Here is a 13476-nt window from a genome sequence, read left to right as displayed (position 1 = left end):
TCCTGTATATGTGACAGAGGGGGGCTCCTGTATATGTGACGGAGGGGGGCTCCTGTATATGTAACGGAGGGGGGCTCCTGTATATGTGACGGAGGGGGGCTCCTGTATATGTGACGGAGGGGGGCTCCTGTATATGTGACGGAGGGGGGCTCCTGTATATGTGTCGGAGGGGGGCTCCTGTATATGTGTCAGAGGGGGGCTCCTGTATATGTGACTGGAGGAGGGTCCTGTATATATGATGGTGGGTAGGAGATGAAGGGAGACTGGGCTGGTACACTCACCGACTCTGCAGTGACAGATGTCCTCTATCTTGGGGTCCCGACTTGTTGTGCTCCAGTCCCGTTTATAGGGGGTGCCCTCTGGAATTCGGGGTCCCAGCGTGTTGGTCCGTTCTGCAGTGTCCTGGATCTGTGTCCTCTTTATTTTAAGCCCAGCTTGTTGCTCTTCTTCTCAGGGGTCCGGCACGTTGCTCTCTGGATCCCTGGTTGGTGCCCTCCGGATCTCGGGGTCCCGCTCGGTGCCCTCCGGATCTCGGGGTCCCGCTCGGTGCCCTCCGGATCTCGGGGTCCCGCTCGGTGCCCTCCGGATCTCGGGGTCTCGCTCGGTGCCCTCCGGATCGCGGGGTCCCGCTCGGTGCCCTCCGGATCGCGGGGTCCCGCTCGGTGCCCTCCGGATCGCGGGGTCCCGCTCGGTGCCCTCCGGATCGCGGGGTCCCGCTCGGTGCCCTCCGGATCGCGGGGTCCCGCTCGGTGCCCTCCGGATCGCGGGGTCCCGGTTAGTGCCCTCCGGATCTCGGGGTCCCGGAAGGTGTCCTCCGGATCTTAGGGTTCCAGTCCGTGCCCTTCGGATCTCGGGGTCCCGGTCAGTCCCCTCCGGATCCCGGCTCGCTGCCCTCCGGATCTTGGGGTCTCGGTCAGTGCCCTCTGGATTTCGGGGTCCGGGTAGGTGCCCTCTGGATCTTGGCTCGATGCCCTCGGGGTCCCGGTCGGTGCCCTCTGGATTTCGGGGTCCCGCTTGGTGCCCTCCAGATGTTGGGGTCCCAGTCGGTGCCCTTCGGATCTCGGTTCGGTGCCCTCTTGATCTTGGGGTCCCGGTCGGTGCCCTCCGGATGTTGGGGTCCCGGTCGGTGCCCTCTAGATGTTGGGGTCCCGGTCGGTGCCCTCCGGATGTTGGGGTCCCGGTCGGTGCCCTCCGGATGTTGGGGTCCCGGTCGGTGCCCTCCGGATGTTGGGGTCCCGGTCGGTGTCCTCCGGATCTTGCCTCGGTGCCCTCTGGATCTCGGGGTCCCGGTCTGTGCCCTCTCGTCCTCTCCTGCTGGCTGACTGGCTGGGTGGGCTTTGCTGCAGGAAGCTGCCTGTCCTCCTCCTCCCCAGCCTGTCACACCTGTGCTGTCCCCTCCCAGCCTCACCTGTCCCTGGTTACGGCTCCGCCCTGCCGCCACTTCCGGGACCGGGACCCCCCAGTACCTGGCGGCCCCCCCTCCCCACCTGCCACAGGTTGTCACTGGCTCCTCCCTGCCACCTTTAATCTCTGCCCAGCTGCCATCCTCATGGGGCCCCCTTAACTGACAACCAGGAAGTGCTGCTCAGCCCGGAGAGCGCTGACTGGACGAGACGGGGGACAGACCGGAAAAATGCCGCTCCACGATTGGCGGAGCTGGATGACAGTCAGCGGGAGGGGCGGGACCTGCAGGAAGATGACGAGAAATCTTCTCCGCGTTCTTAAAGCGGCAACTGGAAAAATCTGACAGGACGGAGGCGGGAGGATGACCGGAGCACGGGGGCCCCTATAGTGTTATGCAGGGGCCCCACAGTGTTATACAGGGGCCACACAGGTCCGAGCACGGGGTCCCCTACAGTGTTATACAGGGGCCACACAGGTCCGAGCACGGGGTCCCCTATAGTGTTATACAGGGGCCACACGGGAGGAGCACGGGAGCCCCTACAGAGGTTTACAGGGGCCACACGAGACCGGAGCACAGGGGCCCCTACAGTGGTTTACAGGGGCCACACGGGAGGAGCACGGGGGCCCCTACAGTGTTATACAGGGGCCACACAGGTCCGAGCACGGGGTCCCCTACAGTGTTATACAGGGGCCAGACGGGAGGAGCACGGGAGCCCCTACAGTGTTATACAGGGGCCACACGGGACCGGAGCACAGGGGCCCCTACAGAGGTTTACAGGGGCCACACGAGACCGGAGCACAGGGGCCCCTACAGTGTTATACAGGGGCCACACGGGACCGGAGCACAGGGGCCCCTACAGAGGTTTACAGGGGCCACACGAGACCGGAGCACAGGGGCCCCTGCAGTGTTATACAGGGGCCACACGGGACCGGAGCACGGGGGCCCCTACAGTGGTTTACAGGGGCCACACGGGACTGGAGCACAGGGGCCCCTACAGTGTTATACAGGGGCCACACGGGACCGGAGCACGGGGGCCCCTACAGTGGTTTACAGGGGCCACACGAGACCGGAGCACAGGGGCCCCTACAGTGTTATACAGGGGCCACACGGGACCGGAGCACGGGGGCCCCTACAGTGGTTTACAGGGGCCACACGAGACTGGAGCACAGGGGCCCCTACAGTGTTATACAGGGGCCACACGGGACCGGAGCACGGGGGCCCCTACAGTGGTTTACAGGGGCCACACGAGACCGGAGCACAGGGGCCCCTACAGTGTTATACAGGGGCCACACGGGACCGGAGCACGGGGGCCCCTACAGTGGTTTACAGGGGCCACGGGACTGAAGGACAGGGGCCCCTACAGTGTTATACAGGGGCCACACAGGACCAGAGCCCGGGGTCCCCTACAGTGTTATATAGAGGCCATACAGAACTGGAGCATGGGGGCCCCTACAGTATTATACAGGGGCCACACAGGACTGGAGCATGGGGGCCCCTACAGTGTTTTACAGGGGTCACAAGGGACCGGAGCACGTGGGCCCCTACAGTGTTATACAGGGGCCACAAAGGACCGGAGCATGGGGGCCCCTACAGTGTTATATAGGGGCTACACAGGACCGGAGCATGGGGGCCCCACAGTGTTATACAGGGGCCACACAGGACCGGAGCACGGGGGCCCCACAGTGTTATACAGGGGCCACACAGGACCGGAGCACGGGGGCCCCTACAGTATTATACAGGGGCCACACAGGACTGGAGCATGGGGGCCCCTACAGTGTTATATAGGGGCCACACAGGAACGGGGGCCCCACAGTGTTATACAGGGGTCACACAATGTTAAACAGGGGCCACACAGAACTGGAGCATGGGAGTCCCTACGAGTTATACAGAGGCTCCAAAATGTTATACGAGGGGGCCCCACAGTGTTATACAGGGGCCACATAGGACCAGAGCACGAGGGCCTCTACAGTATCCAAACCGAAGCATGGTGGCCCCTTTTTTATAGGGGTCACATGAGACCGGAGCACGGGGGGCCCCTACAGTGGTTTACAGGGGCAACAGGAGACCGGAGCACGGGGGCCCCTACAGTGTTATATAGGGGCCACACAGGTCCGAGCACGGGGTCCCCTACAGTGTGATACAGGGGCCACACGAGACCGGAGCACAGGGGCCCCTACAGTGGTTTACAGGGGCCACACGAGACCGGAGCACGGGGGCCCCTACAGTGGTTTACAGGGGCCACACGAGACTGGAGCACAGGGGCCCCTACAGTGTTATACAGGGGCCACACGAGACTGGAGCACAGGGGGCCCCTACAGTGTTATACAGGGGCCACACAAGATCGGAGCACAGGGGCTCCTACAGTGTTATACAGGGGCCACATGGGACCGGAGCACGGGGGCCCCTACAGTGGTTTACAGGGGCCACACGGGACCGGAGCACAGGGGCCCCTACAGTGGTATACAGGGGCCACACGAGACCGGAGCATGGGGGCCCTTACAGTGTTATACAGGGGCCACACGGGACCGGAGCACGGGGGCCCCTACAGTGGTTTACAGGGGCCACGGGACTGAAGGACGGGGGCCCCTACAGTGTTATACAGGGGCCACACAGGTCCAAGCACGGGGTCCCCTACAGTGTTATACAGGGGCCCCGAAGGACTGGAGCACGGGGGCCCAAGGGCCACACAGGACTGGAGCATTGGGCCCCTACAGTGTTATACGGGGCCACACAGGACCGGAGCACGGGGGCCCCTACAGTATTATAAAGGGGCCACACAGGACTGGAGCATGGGGACCCCTACAGTGTTATACAGAGGCCACACAGGACTGGAGCCTGGGGGCCCCTACAGTGTTAAACGGGGCCACACAGGACCGGAGCACGGGGGCCCCTACAGTATTATAAAGGGGCAACACAGGACTGGAGCATGGGGACCCCTACAGTTTTATACAGGGGCCACACAGAACTGGAGCACAGAGGCCCTTACAGTGTTATACAGGGGCCAAAAGGGACCGGAGCACGTGGGCCCCTACAGTGTTATACAGGGGCCACACAAGATCGGAGCACAGGGGCCCCTACAGTGTTATACAGGGGCCACATGGGACCGGAGCACGGGGGCCCCTACAGTGGTTTACAGGGGCCACACGGGACCGGAGCACAGGGGCCCCTACAGTGGTATACAGGGGCCACACGAGACCGGAGCACGGGGGCCCTTACAGTGTTATACAGGGGCCACACGGGACCGGAGCACGGGGGCCCCTACAGTGGTTTACAGGGGCCACGGGACTGAAGGACGGGGGCCCCTACAGTGTTATACGGGGGCCACACAGGTCCGAGCACGGGGTCCCCTACAGTGTTATACAGGGGCCCCGAAGGACTGGAGCACGGGGGCCCAAGGGCCACACAGGACTGGAGCATGGGGCCCCTACAGTGTTATACGGGGCCACACAGGACCGGAGCACGGGGGCCCCTACAGTATTATAAAGGGGCAACACAGGACTGGAGCATGGGGACCCCTACAGTGTTATACAGAGGCCACACAGGAATGGAGCCTGAGGGCCCCTACAGTGTTAAACGGGGCCACACAGGACCGGAGCACGGGGGCCCCTACAGTATTATAAAGGGGCAACACAGGACTGGAGCATGGGGACCCCTACAGTTTTATACAGGGGCCACACAGAACTGGAGCACAGAGGCCCTTACAGTGTTATACAGGGGCCAAAAGGGACCGGAGCACGTGGAACCCTACAGTGTTATACAGGGGCCACACAGGACCAGAGCCCGGGGGCCCCTACAGTGTTATATAGGGGCCATACAGAACTGGAGCACGGAGGCCCCTACAGTATTATACAGGGGCCACACAGGACTGGAGCATGGGGACCCCTACAGTGTTTTACAGGGGTCACAAGGGACCGGAGCACGTGGGCCCCTACAGTGTTATACAGGGGCCACAAAGGACCGGAGCATGGGGGCCCCTACAGTGTTATATAGGGGCTACACAGGACCGGAGCATGGGGGCCCCACAGTGTTATACAGGGGCCACACAGGACCGGAGCACGGGGCCCCCTACAGTATTATACAGGGGCCACACAAGACTGGAGCACGGAGGTCCCTACAGTGTTATACAGGGGCCACACGGGACCGGAGCACGGGGCCCCCTACAGTGTTATACAGGGGCCACACAAGACTGGAGCACGGAGGTCCCTACAGTGTTATACAGGGGCCACACAGGACCAGATTACGGGGGCCCCTACAGTATTATTCAGGGGCCACAAGGGACCAGAGCAGGTGGGCCCCTACAGTGTTATACAGGGGTCACAAAGGACCGGAGCATGGGGGCCCCTACAGTATTATAAAGGGGCCACACAAGACTGGATCATGGGGGCCCCTACAGTGTTATACAGGGGCCACACAGGACTGGAGCACGGAGGCCCCTACAGTGTTATACAGGGGCCACACAGGACTGGAGCACGGGGGCTCCTACAGTGTTATACAGGGGCTACACAGTATCGTACCATGGGGTGCCCCTACAGTGTTATGCAGGGGCCACACAGGATCAGAGCACTGGGGCAAACCCACACTGTTATACAGGGGCTTCCTCAGTGTTATACAGGTCACACAGGACCGGAGCACGGGGACCACCACAGTGTTATACAGGGACCACACAGGATCAAGAGCACTGAGGCCCCCACAGTGTATTATGGGGGCTACACAGGGTTATACGGTAGCCACACAGGACTGGAGTACGGGGGCCCCAACAGTGTTATACAGGGGCCACACAGAACCAGAACATGGACACCCACAGTTATACAGAGGCCATGCAGTAACATCATCACACCCTGTATTCTGAGCCTGTTTCTGCAGCGGTGTTGTGTGATGATGTCACAGCTCTGTGATGTCATTGGACGCTGTGTGCTGAGCCTGTGTCTGAAGCGGTGCCATATGATGATGTCACAGCTCTGTGATGTCATCGGAGCTGAATAATGAGCCCATGTCTGCAGCCAACCGGTGTGGTGTATTGAGGCAGCCTGGGTCTGCAGCGGGGTCGTATGATGTCACAGCTCTGTGAAGTCACCGGGGCTGTGCATTGAACTTTTGCAGTAGTGTGATGTGATGATGTCACATCTGCATGATGTGACCAAGGCCTCGTTTACTGAGCATGGGTCTGCAGCAGTATCTTATAATGATGTCATAGCTATTTGATGTCACCAGGGCTGTGTACTGAGCCTGTGTCTGCAGCGATGCGTGTGATGATGTCACAGCTTCATGATGTCACCAGGGCTGTGTACTGAGCCTGTGTCTGCAGCGATGCGTGTGATGATGTCACAGCTTCATGATGTCACCAGGGCTGTGTACTGAGCCTGTGTCTGCAGCGGTGCGTGTGATGATGTCACAGCTTCATGATGTCACCAGGGCTGTGTACTGAGCCTGTGTCTGCAGCGATGCGTGTGATGATGTCACAGCTTCATGATGTCACCGGGGCCGTGTACTGAGCCTGTGTCTGCAGCGATGCATGTGATGATGTCACAGCTTCATGATGTCACCAGGGCTGTGTACTGAGCCTGTGTCTGCAGCGATATGTGTGATGATGTCACAGCTTCATGATGTCACCGGGGCCGTGTACTGAGCCTGTGTCTGCAGCGATGCGTGTGATGATGTCACAGCTTCATGATGTCACCAGGGCTGTGTACTGAGCCTGTGTCTGCAGCGATGCGTGTGATGATGTCACAGCTTCATGATGTCACCAGGGCTGTGTACTGAGCCTGTGTCTGCAGCGATGCGTGTGATGATGTCATAGCTTCATGATGTCACCAGGGCTGTGTACTGAGCCGGTGTCTGCAGCGGTGCGTGTGATGATGTCATAGCTTCATGATGTCACCAGGGCCGTGTACTGAGCCTGTGTCTGCAGCGATGCGTGTGATGATGTCACAGCTTCATGATGTCACCAGGGCTGTGTACTGAGCCTGTGTCTGCAGCGATGCGTGTGATGATGTCACAGCTTCATGATGTCACCGGGGCCGTGTACTGAGCCTGTGTCTGCAGCGATGCGTGTGGTGATGTCACAGCTTCATGATGTCACCAGGGCTGTGTACTGAGCCTGTGTCTGCAGCGATGCGTGTGATGATGTCACAGCTTCATGATGTCACCAGGGCTGTGTACTGAGCCTGTGTCTGCAGCGATGCGTGTGATGATGTCACAGCTTCATGATGTCACCAGGGCTGTGTACTGAGCCTGTGTCTGCAGCGATGCGTGTGATGATGTCATAGCTTCATGATGTCACCAGGGTTGTGTACTGAGCCGGTGTCTGCAGCGGTGCGTGTGATGATGTCATAGCTTCATGATGTCACCAGGGCCGTGTACTGAGCCTGTGTCTGCAGCGATGCGTGTGATGATGTCACAGCTTCATGATGTCACCAGGGCTGTGTACTGAGCCTGTGTCTGCAGCGATGCGTGTGATGATGTCACAGCTTCATGATGTCACCAGGGCCGTGTACTGAGCCTGTGTCTGCAGCGATGCATGTGGTGATGTCACAGCTTCATGATGTCACCAGGGCTGTGTACTGAGCCTGTGTCTGCAGCGATGCGTGTGGTGATGTCACAGCTTCATGATGTCACCAGGGCTGTGTACTGAGCCTGTGTCTCCAGCGATGCGTGTGATGATGTCATAGCTTCATGATGTCACCAGGGCTGTGTACTGAGCCTGTGTCTGCAGCGATGCGTGTGGTGATGTCACAGCTTCATGATGTCACCAGGGCTGTGTACTGAGCCTGTGTCTCCAGCGATGCGTGTGATGATGTCACAGCTTCATGATGTCACCAGGGCTGTGTACTGAGCCTGTGTCTGCAGCGATGCGTGTGGTGATGTCACAGCTTCATGATGTCACCAGGGCTGTGTACTGAGCCTGTGTCTGCAGCGATGCGTGTGGTGATGTCACAGCTTCATGATGTCACCAGGGCTGTGTACTGAGCCTGTGTCTGCAGCGATGCGTGTGATGATGTCACAGCTTCATGATGTCACCAGGGCTGTGTACTGAGCCTGTGTCTGCAGCGATGCGTGTGATGATGTCACAGCTTCATGATGTCACCAGGGCTGTGTACTGAGCCTGTGTCTGCAGCGATGCGTGTGATGATGTCACAGCTTCATGATGTCACCAGGGCCGTGTACTGAGCCTGTGTCTGCAGCGATGCGTGTGATGATGTCACAGCTTCATGATGTCACCAGGGCTGTGTACTGAGCCTGTGTCTGCAGCGGTGCGTGTGATGATGTCACAGCTTCATGATGTCACCAGGGCTGTGTACTGAGCCTGTGTCTGCAGCGATGCGTGTGATGATGTCACAGCTTCATGATGTCACCAGGGCTGTGTACTGAGCCTGTGTCTGCAGCGATGCGTGTGGTGATGTCACAGCTTCATGATGTCACCAGGGCTGTGTACTGAGCCTGTGTCTGCAGCGATGCGTGTGGTGATGTCACAGCTTCATGATGTCACCAGGGCTGTGTACTGAGCCTGTGTCTCCAGCGATGCGTGTGATGATGTCATAGCTTCATGATGTCACCAGGGCTGTGTACTGAGCCTGTGTCTGCAGCGATGCGTGTGATGATGTTGTGAAGCCCCACAGGTGTTGTGTCGGTGCATTACCTTCAGGGACTCCACTCGGCTGGATCTGGTCACAGGTAGGAGATCTTCTTCTTGTCGTGACGCCACTCTCAGTATTGCGGCCAGTAGGGACCGCCACTGCAGGTTGAGGGTCGCCTGGGGCTGATGGTATGTGCAGTTAGTTGGGATAGCCTCCTGAGAGTGAGGCAAGCCCCAGGGCCCGATGTAGGTGCGTAGTACCACAAGGCGCAGAATAACTCCACACAGGCAGAATGTCTTTCAGGGTTTTTACTCACTTCAGGTGGCAGGGTGAGTAACCCGGGCGTAGCTGGGATGAACCAGGCGGGAACCAGGTGTCCTTCAGGCTGACTTGTGAGGGTGACTACCAACTCGCCTTCCTTAGCCCTTGGTGGTTTGGGGTGACCCCGACTTTGAGTCCCTATGGGGGTCACCCAGGGAAGTTGCTGAAGCCTCACTCCCCTTCGTTCGCCGTGTGCTTGTTGCCTGGGCCAGATCACTCCAGCTTCTTGCCTCCTGTGAGCTATGGGCCCTAACTGTGGCTACGTGGCTGCGGCTTTTTGTGGTGTTGTGGCGTGGGCTTTGAGAGCCCCACACCGGCAGGTTTAGCAAAAGAAAGCTGGATCTATCTCCGCTTCGGGATCTGCCGCCCGTTTGGGCCTGGTACTCTCTAGCAGTCTCCTTACTTCCCACTCCGTTGCTCTCTCTCTAGCTGAAGATGGATTTCGGGTAGCACTCCTAGTTGACCGTTCTCCCCCGTCAGTAGCCACTGCGCGGGCGCTGTTAGACAGCAACAGCCCCACAGGTCTGCTCCTCACTGAGCCCTATGGAGTTCTGCTCTAACTGACTCACTGCCCCTCCTCTCCTGTTCTTGCCTACGCCACCTAGCAACCAGACTCTCTTACCACACCCCTTGAGAGGAGATGGAGGCTTTTGGCCCCCTCCACTATTCCAGTGAAGGTCAAGGCTTTTCCCCCTCCTGGGATCCCCAGGGGTCCTCTCATGGGTACATGTGTGAGACATGATCACTATGCGCCTGTGTTCCACACCCCTGTCAGCCTTCTGGATTACCTGTGTTGTACTGTCCCCAGCATGGGTGCAGTACTCAGTGGTGCCTGACCAGGTCAGGGGCGCCACATTCCCCCTTAGTTATCACCAGCACGTCCTCGGGCTGCAAGACAACATTTTAAAATGCATAAAACATTAAAACATGTAAAACATTTAAAAGCACCAGGTACCATACATCACCACCCTCCACCCACAAGTCCGTTAACCCACCCCAAAACCCTTTCACGTTGGCCGCGGCTTCAGCCACTTCTGGCAGGATGTAGAGGCGGCTTACATGGGCTGGTGGTTTCAGGGTATACCTGGCTTGGTGGATCCGCGCCTTCAGCCTCTTCTGGCAGGATGCAGAGACGGCCTCCACAGTTGGTGCTGACCAGGTACCCTCTTTGTGGTGGAGAGCCAGGCCCCATAAACAGGCATGCTCTCTGGTCGCAGGTGAGCCAAGGCCCTATATACGGACGGGCTCCTCCTGGTTGCAGACGAGCCAAGCCCCTAAACAGGCTGACTCTGGTGGCGGTGGTGCCCTCTGGTGTAACTATTTACACTGCGAGAGTTTGTGGCTATAGCCAGTTCATAGCCTTAAGGTTTATGGTTTTCTCACAATAGTTTTTGTGGGCACATGCTTAAACGTAAACGTTGCAAAACAAACTTTTCAAAACTTTAACTTTCTAACTGCTGACTTCTTACTTTCCTTTACTCCTCCATACCAGGGCTTTGGCCTGTTGGGCTGCGGCACCTGCTGCTTTCTTGATCTCTTTCTTCGTCTGTGGGTTCATTGTATTTTCTTTCTTCTTCAGTGTCTCTGTCTTCATCGTCCCAACGGGAATATGGCAGCATCTCCGGCTCTGGGTATTGCTCCACTGCCGGTGGCTCCGGAGTCAGCTCCTCAGCTTCCTGGCCTCCTCTCCCCCTTAGTGCTTCTGAGCACTCTGGTTGTGGTAGCGCTGGAGATGAGTGGTCCTCAGCTGGTCTGGGCGGTGGACTCTCTGGCGCGGCTGCAGGGGTTGCCTGAATCTCCTTGGGGGTATGCGGAGGGAGCAGATACCGATCCACCATCTCTTGTGGGAACTGGGCCTCTAGGTCAGCCTTCAGCTTCCAGTATTCGGGGTCCTCTCCTATCAGGGTCTTCCTAGCAGGGACCTCTTTGGACTGGGGAGCGGTGTCTGCTCTGGCCTTGCAGGCCGGGGTAAATGATGAGGTAATCTCTTCTTGGCGGGCCGCGCCTGGCATGGCGGCGGCCTGGTCTTGGCGGGCCGCGCCCTGTTTGGCGGCGGCCTGGTCTTGGCGGGCCGCGCCCGGCATGGCGGCGGCCTGGTCTTGGCGGGCCGCGCCCTGTATGGCGGCGGCCTGGATCGGCGTCGCAGCTGTGATGGGATCTGTGCAGGCTGGGCTGGGCGTCGCTGCAGGGACCGGGTCTTGGTGGGCCGAGCAGGGCATCGCTGCGGCGGCCGGGGCTTGGCGGGCCGCGCCTGGCGTGGCTGCGGCCTGGTTCAGCACCTCACTTGCGGCGCGGACGAGCGTTGCTGCGGCGGTGGGGTCTCGGCGGGCCGGGCCTAGCAGGGCGGCGGCCTGGGTCAGCGTTACGCCTGCGGCGCGGATGAGGGTCGCGGTGGCAGCCGGTTCTTTGCGGGCCGGACTGGGCGTTGCTGCAGGGACCGGGTCTTGGTGGGCCGAGCAGGGCATCGCTGCGGCCGCTGGGGCTTGGAAGGCCGCACCTGGCGTGGCTGCGGCCTGCTTCAGCGTCGCCGCACCGGACGCCTCTTCGGGGACCGCGGGCGTGGCAGCAGGGGTCGGGGCACTTGCGCTGGCCGGGGCATCACTCGACTCACCCACCGGTGGCAGCATCGGGGTCTGCGTCATCGCCGTCCTGTCTGGCACTCGGCGCGCGGCTCTCCTTTCATAGGCCCGAACCGCCGCGGTCATCTCCAGCATTTCCATTCGTTCTTCCCGGATCTGCTCCACAACCCGGGTCTCCAGTCGGTCGCAGAACTGGGCCAGCTCCCGATACCACCAGGCAGCGGAGCCCGGTTCTGGATTTCTGCGGTCAGACGCCATTTCTTCTGCGCCCTCTTCTGCACGACTCTCCAGCTGTGGACTCGCCGTTGCCTCTGATAGCAAGCTGTTCAGTTTCCGCTCTGCCTCTTTCAGCAGCTCCTCTCCCAGCAGCAGGCTTCTGGCTCCCTTTCTGTCCCGACGTCTCTGGACGCTTCCGCTCTCTTCACAAGCGAGGTCAGAACTCTGCAGGGGATCTCTGGGTAGCCACACCTCTTCGTGGGCGGTAACTTCTTCCAGCGCGGGCTGCTGTTGTTTTTCAGCGCGCTTTTCATGGTGGCAATATGGCGGCGCTTCCAATTTTTCAAGCGGACCGCCCAGGCACATGGTCACCTGTCTGAACAGGTCTAGTCCTTATCCTGTTCGTGACGCCAGATGTGAAGCCCCACAGGTGTTGTGTCGGTGCATTACCTTCAGGGACTCCACGTAGCTGGATCTGGTCACAGGTAGGAGATCTTCTTCTTGTCGTGACGCCACTCTCAGTATTGCGGCCAGTAGGGACCGCCACTGCAGGTTGAGGGTCGCCTGGGGCTGATGGTATGTGCAGTTAGTTGGGATAGCCTCCTGAGAGTGAGGCAAGCCCCAGGGCCCGATGTAGGTGCGTAGTACCACAAGGCGCAGAATAACTCCACACAGGCAGAATGTCTTTCAGGGTTTTTACTCACTTCAGGTGGCAGGGTGAGTAACCCGGGCGTAGCTGGGATGAACCAGGCGGGAACCAGGTGTCCTTCAGGCTGACTTGTGAGGGTGACTACCAACTCGCCTTCCTTAGCCCTTGGTGGTTTGGGGTGACCCCGACTTTGAGTCCCTATGGGGGTCACCCAGGGAAGTTGCTGAAGCCTCACTCCCCTTCGTTCGCCGTGTGCTTGTTGCCTGGGCCAGATCACTCCAGCTTCTTGCCTCCTGTGACCTATGGGCCCTCACTGCGGTTACGTGGCTGCGGCTTTTGTGGTGTTGTGGCGTGGGCTTTGAGAGCCCCACACCGGCAGGTTTAGCAAAAGAAAGCTGGATCTATCTCCGCTTCGGGATCTGCCGCCCGTTTGGGCCTGGTACTCTCTAGCAGTCTCCTTACTTCCCACTCCGTTGCTCTCTCTCTAGCTGAAGATGGATTTCGGGTAGCACTCCTAGTTGACCGTTCTCCCCCGTCAGTAGCCACTGCGCGGGCGCTGTTAGACAGCATCAGCCCCACAGGTCTGCTCCTCACTGAGCCCTATGGAGTTCTGCTCTAACTGACTCACTGCCCCTCCTCTCCTGTTCTTGCCTACGCCACCTAGCAACCAGACTCTCTTACCACACCCCTTGAGAGGAGATGGAGGCTTTTGGCCCCCTCCACTATTCCAGT

General features: G+C 59.5%; 1 protein-coding gene across 1 annotated transcript in view; it reads right to left on the bottom strand.

Annotated features, from left to right (window-relative positions):
• Positions 1 to 13476, bottom strand: part of LOC142257685 (uncharacterized) — a 43974-nt gene that overhangs the window by 25660 nt on the left and 4838 nt on the right. Inside the window, exon 3 of the mRNA XM_075329821.1 lies at positions 282 to 1374. Within this exon, the coding sequence (XP_075185936.1) occupies positions 451 to 1374 (924 nt within the window). The 3' untranslated portion in view covers positions 282 to 450. The remainder of the gene's footprint in view (positions 1 to 281; positions 1375 to 13476) is intronic.

This window comes from Anomaloglossus baeobatrachus, chromosome 12, assembly GCF_048569485.1.
Source record: "Anomaloglossus baeobatrachus isolate aAnoBae1 chromosome 12, aAnoBae1.hap1, whole genome shotgun sequence".
Lineage (NCBI taxonomy): Eukaryota > Metazoa > Chordata > Amphibia > Anura > Aromobatidae > Anomaloglossus > Anomaloglossus baeobatrachus.
This window is presented reverse-complemented; position numbering and strand designations above follow the sequence as displayed.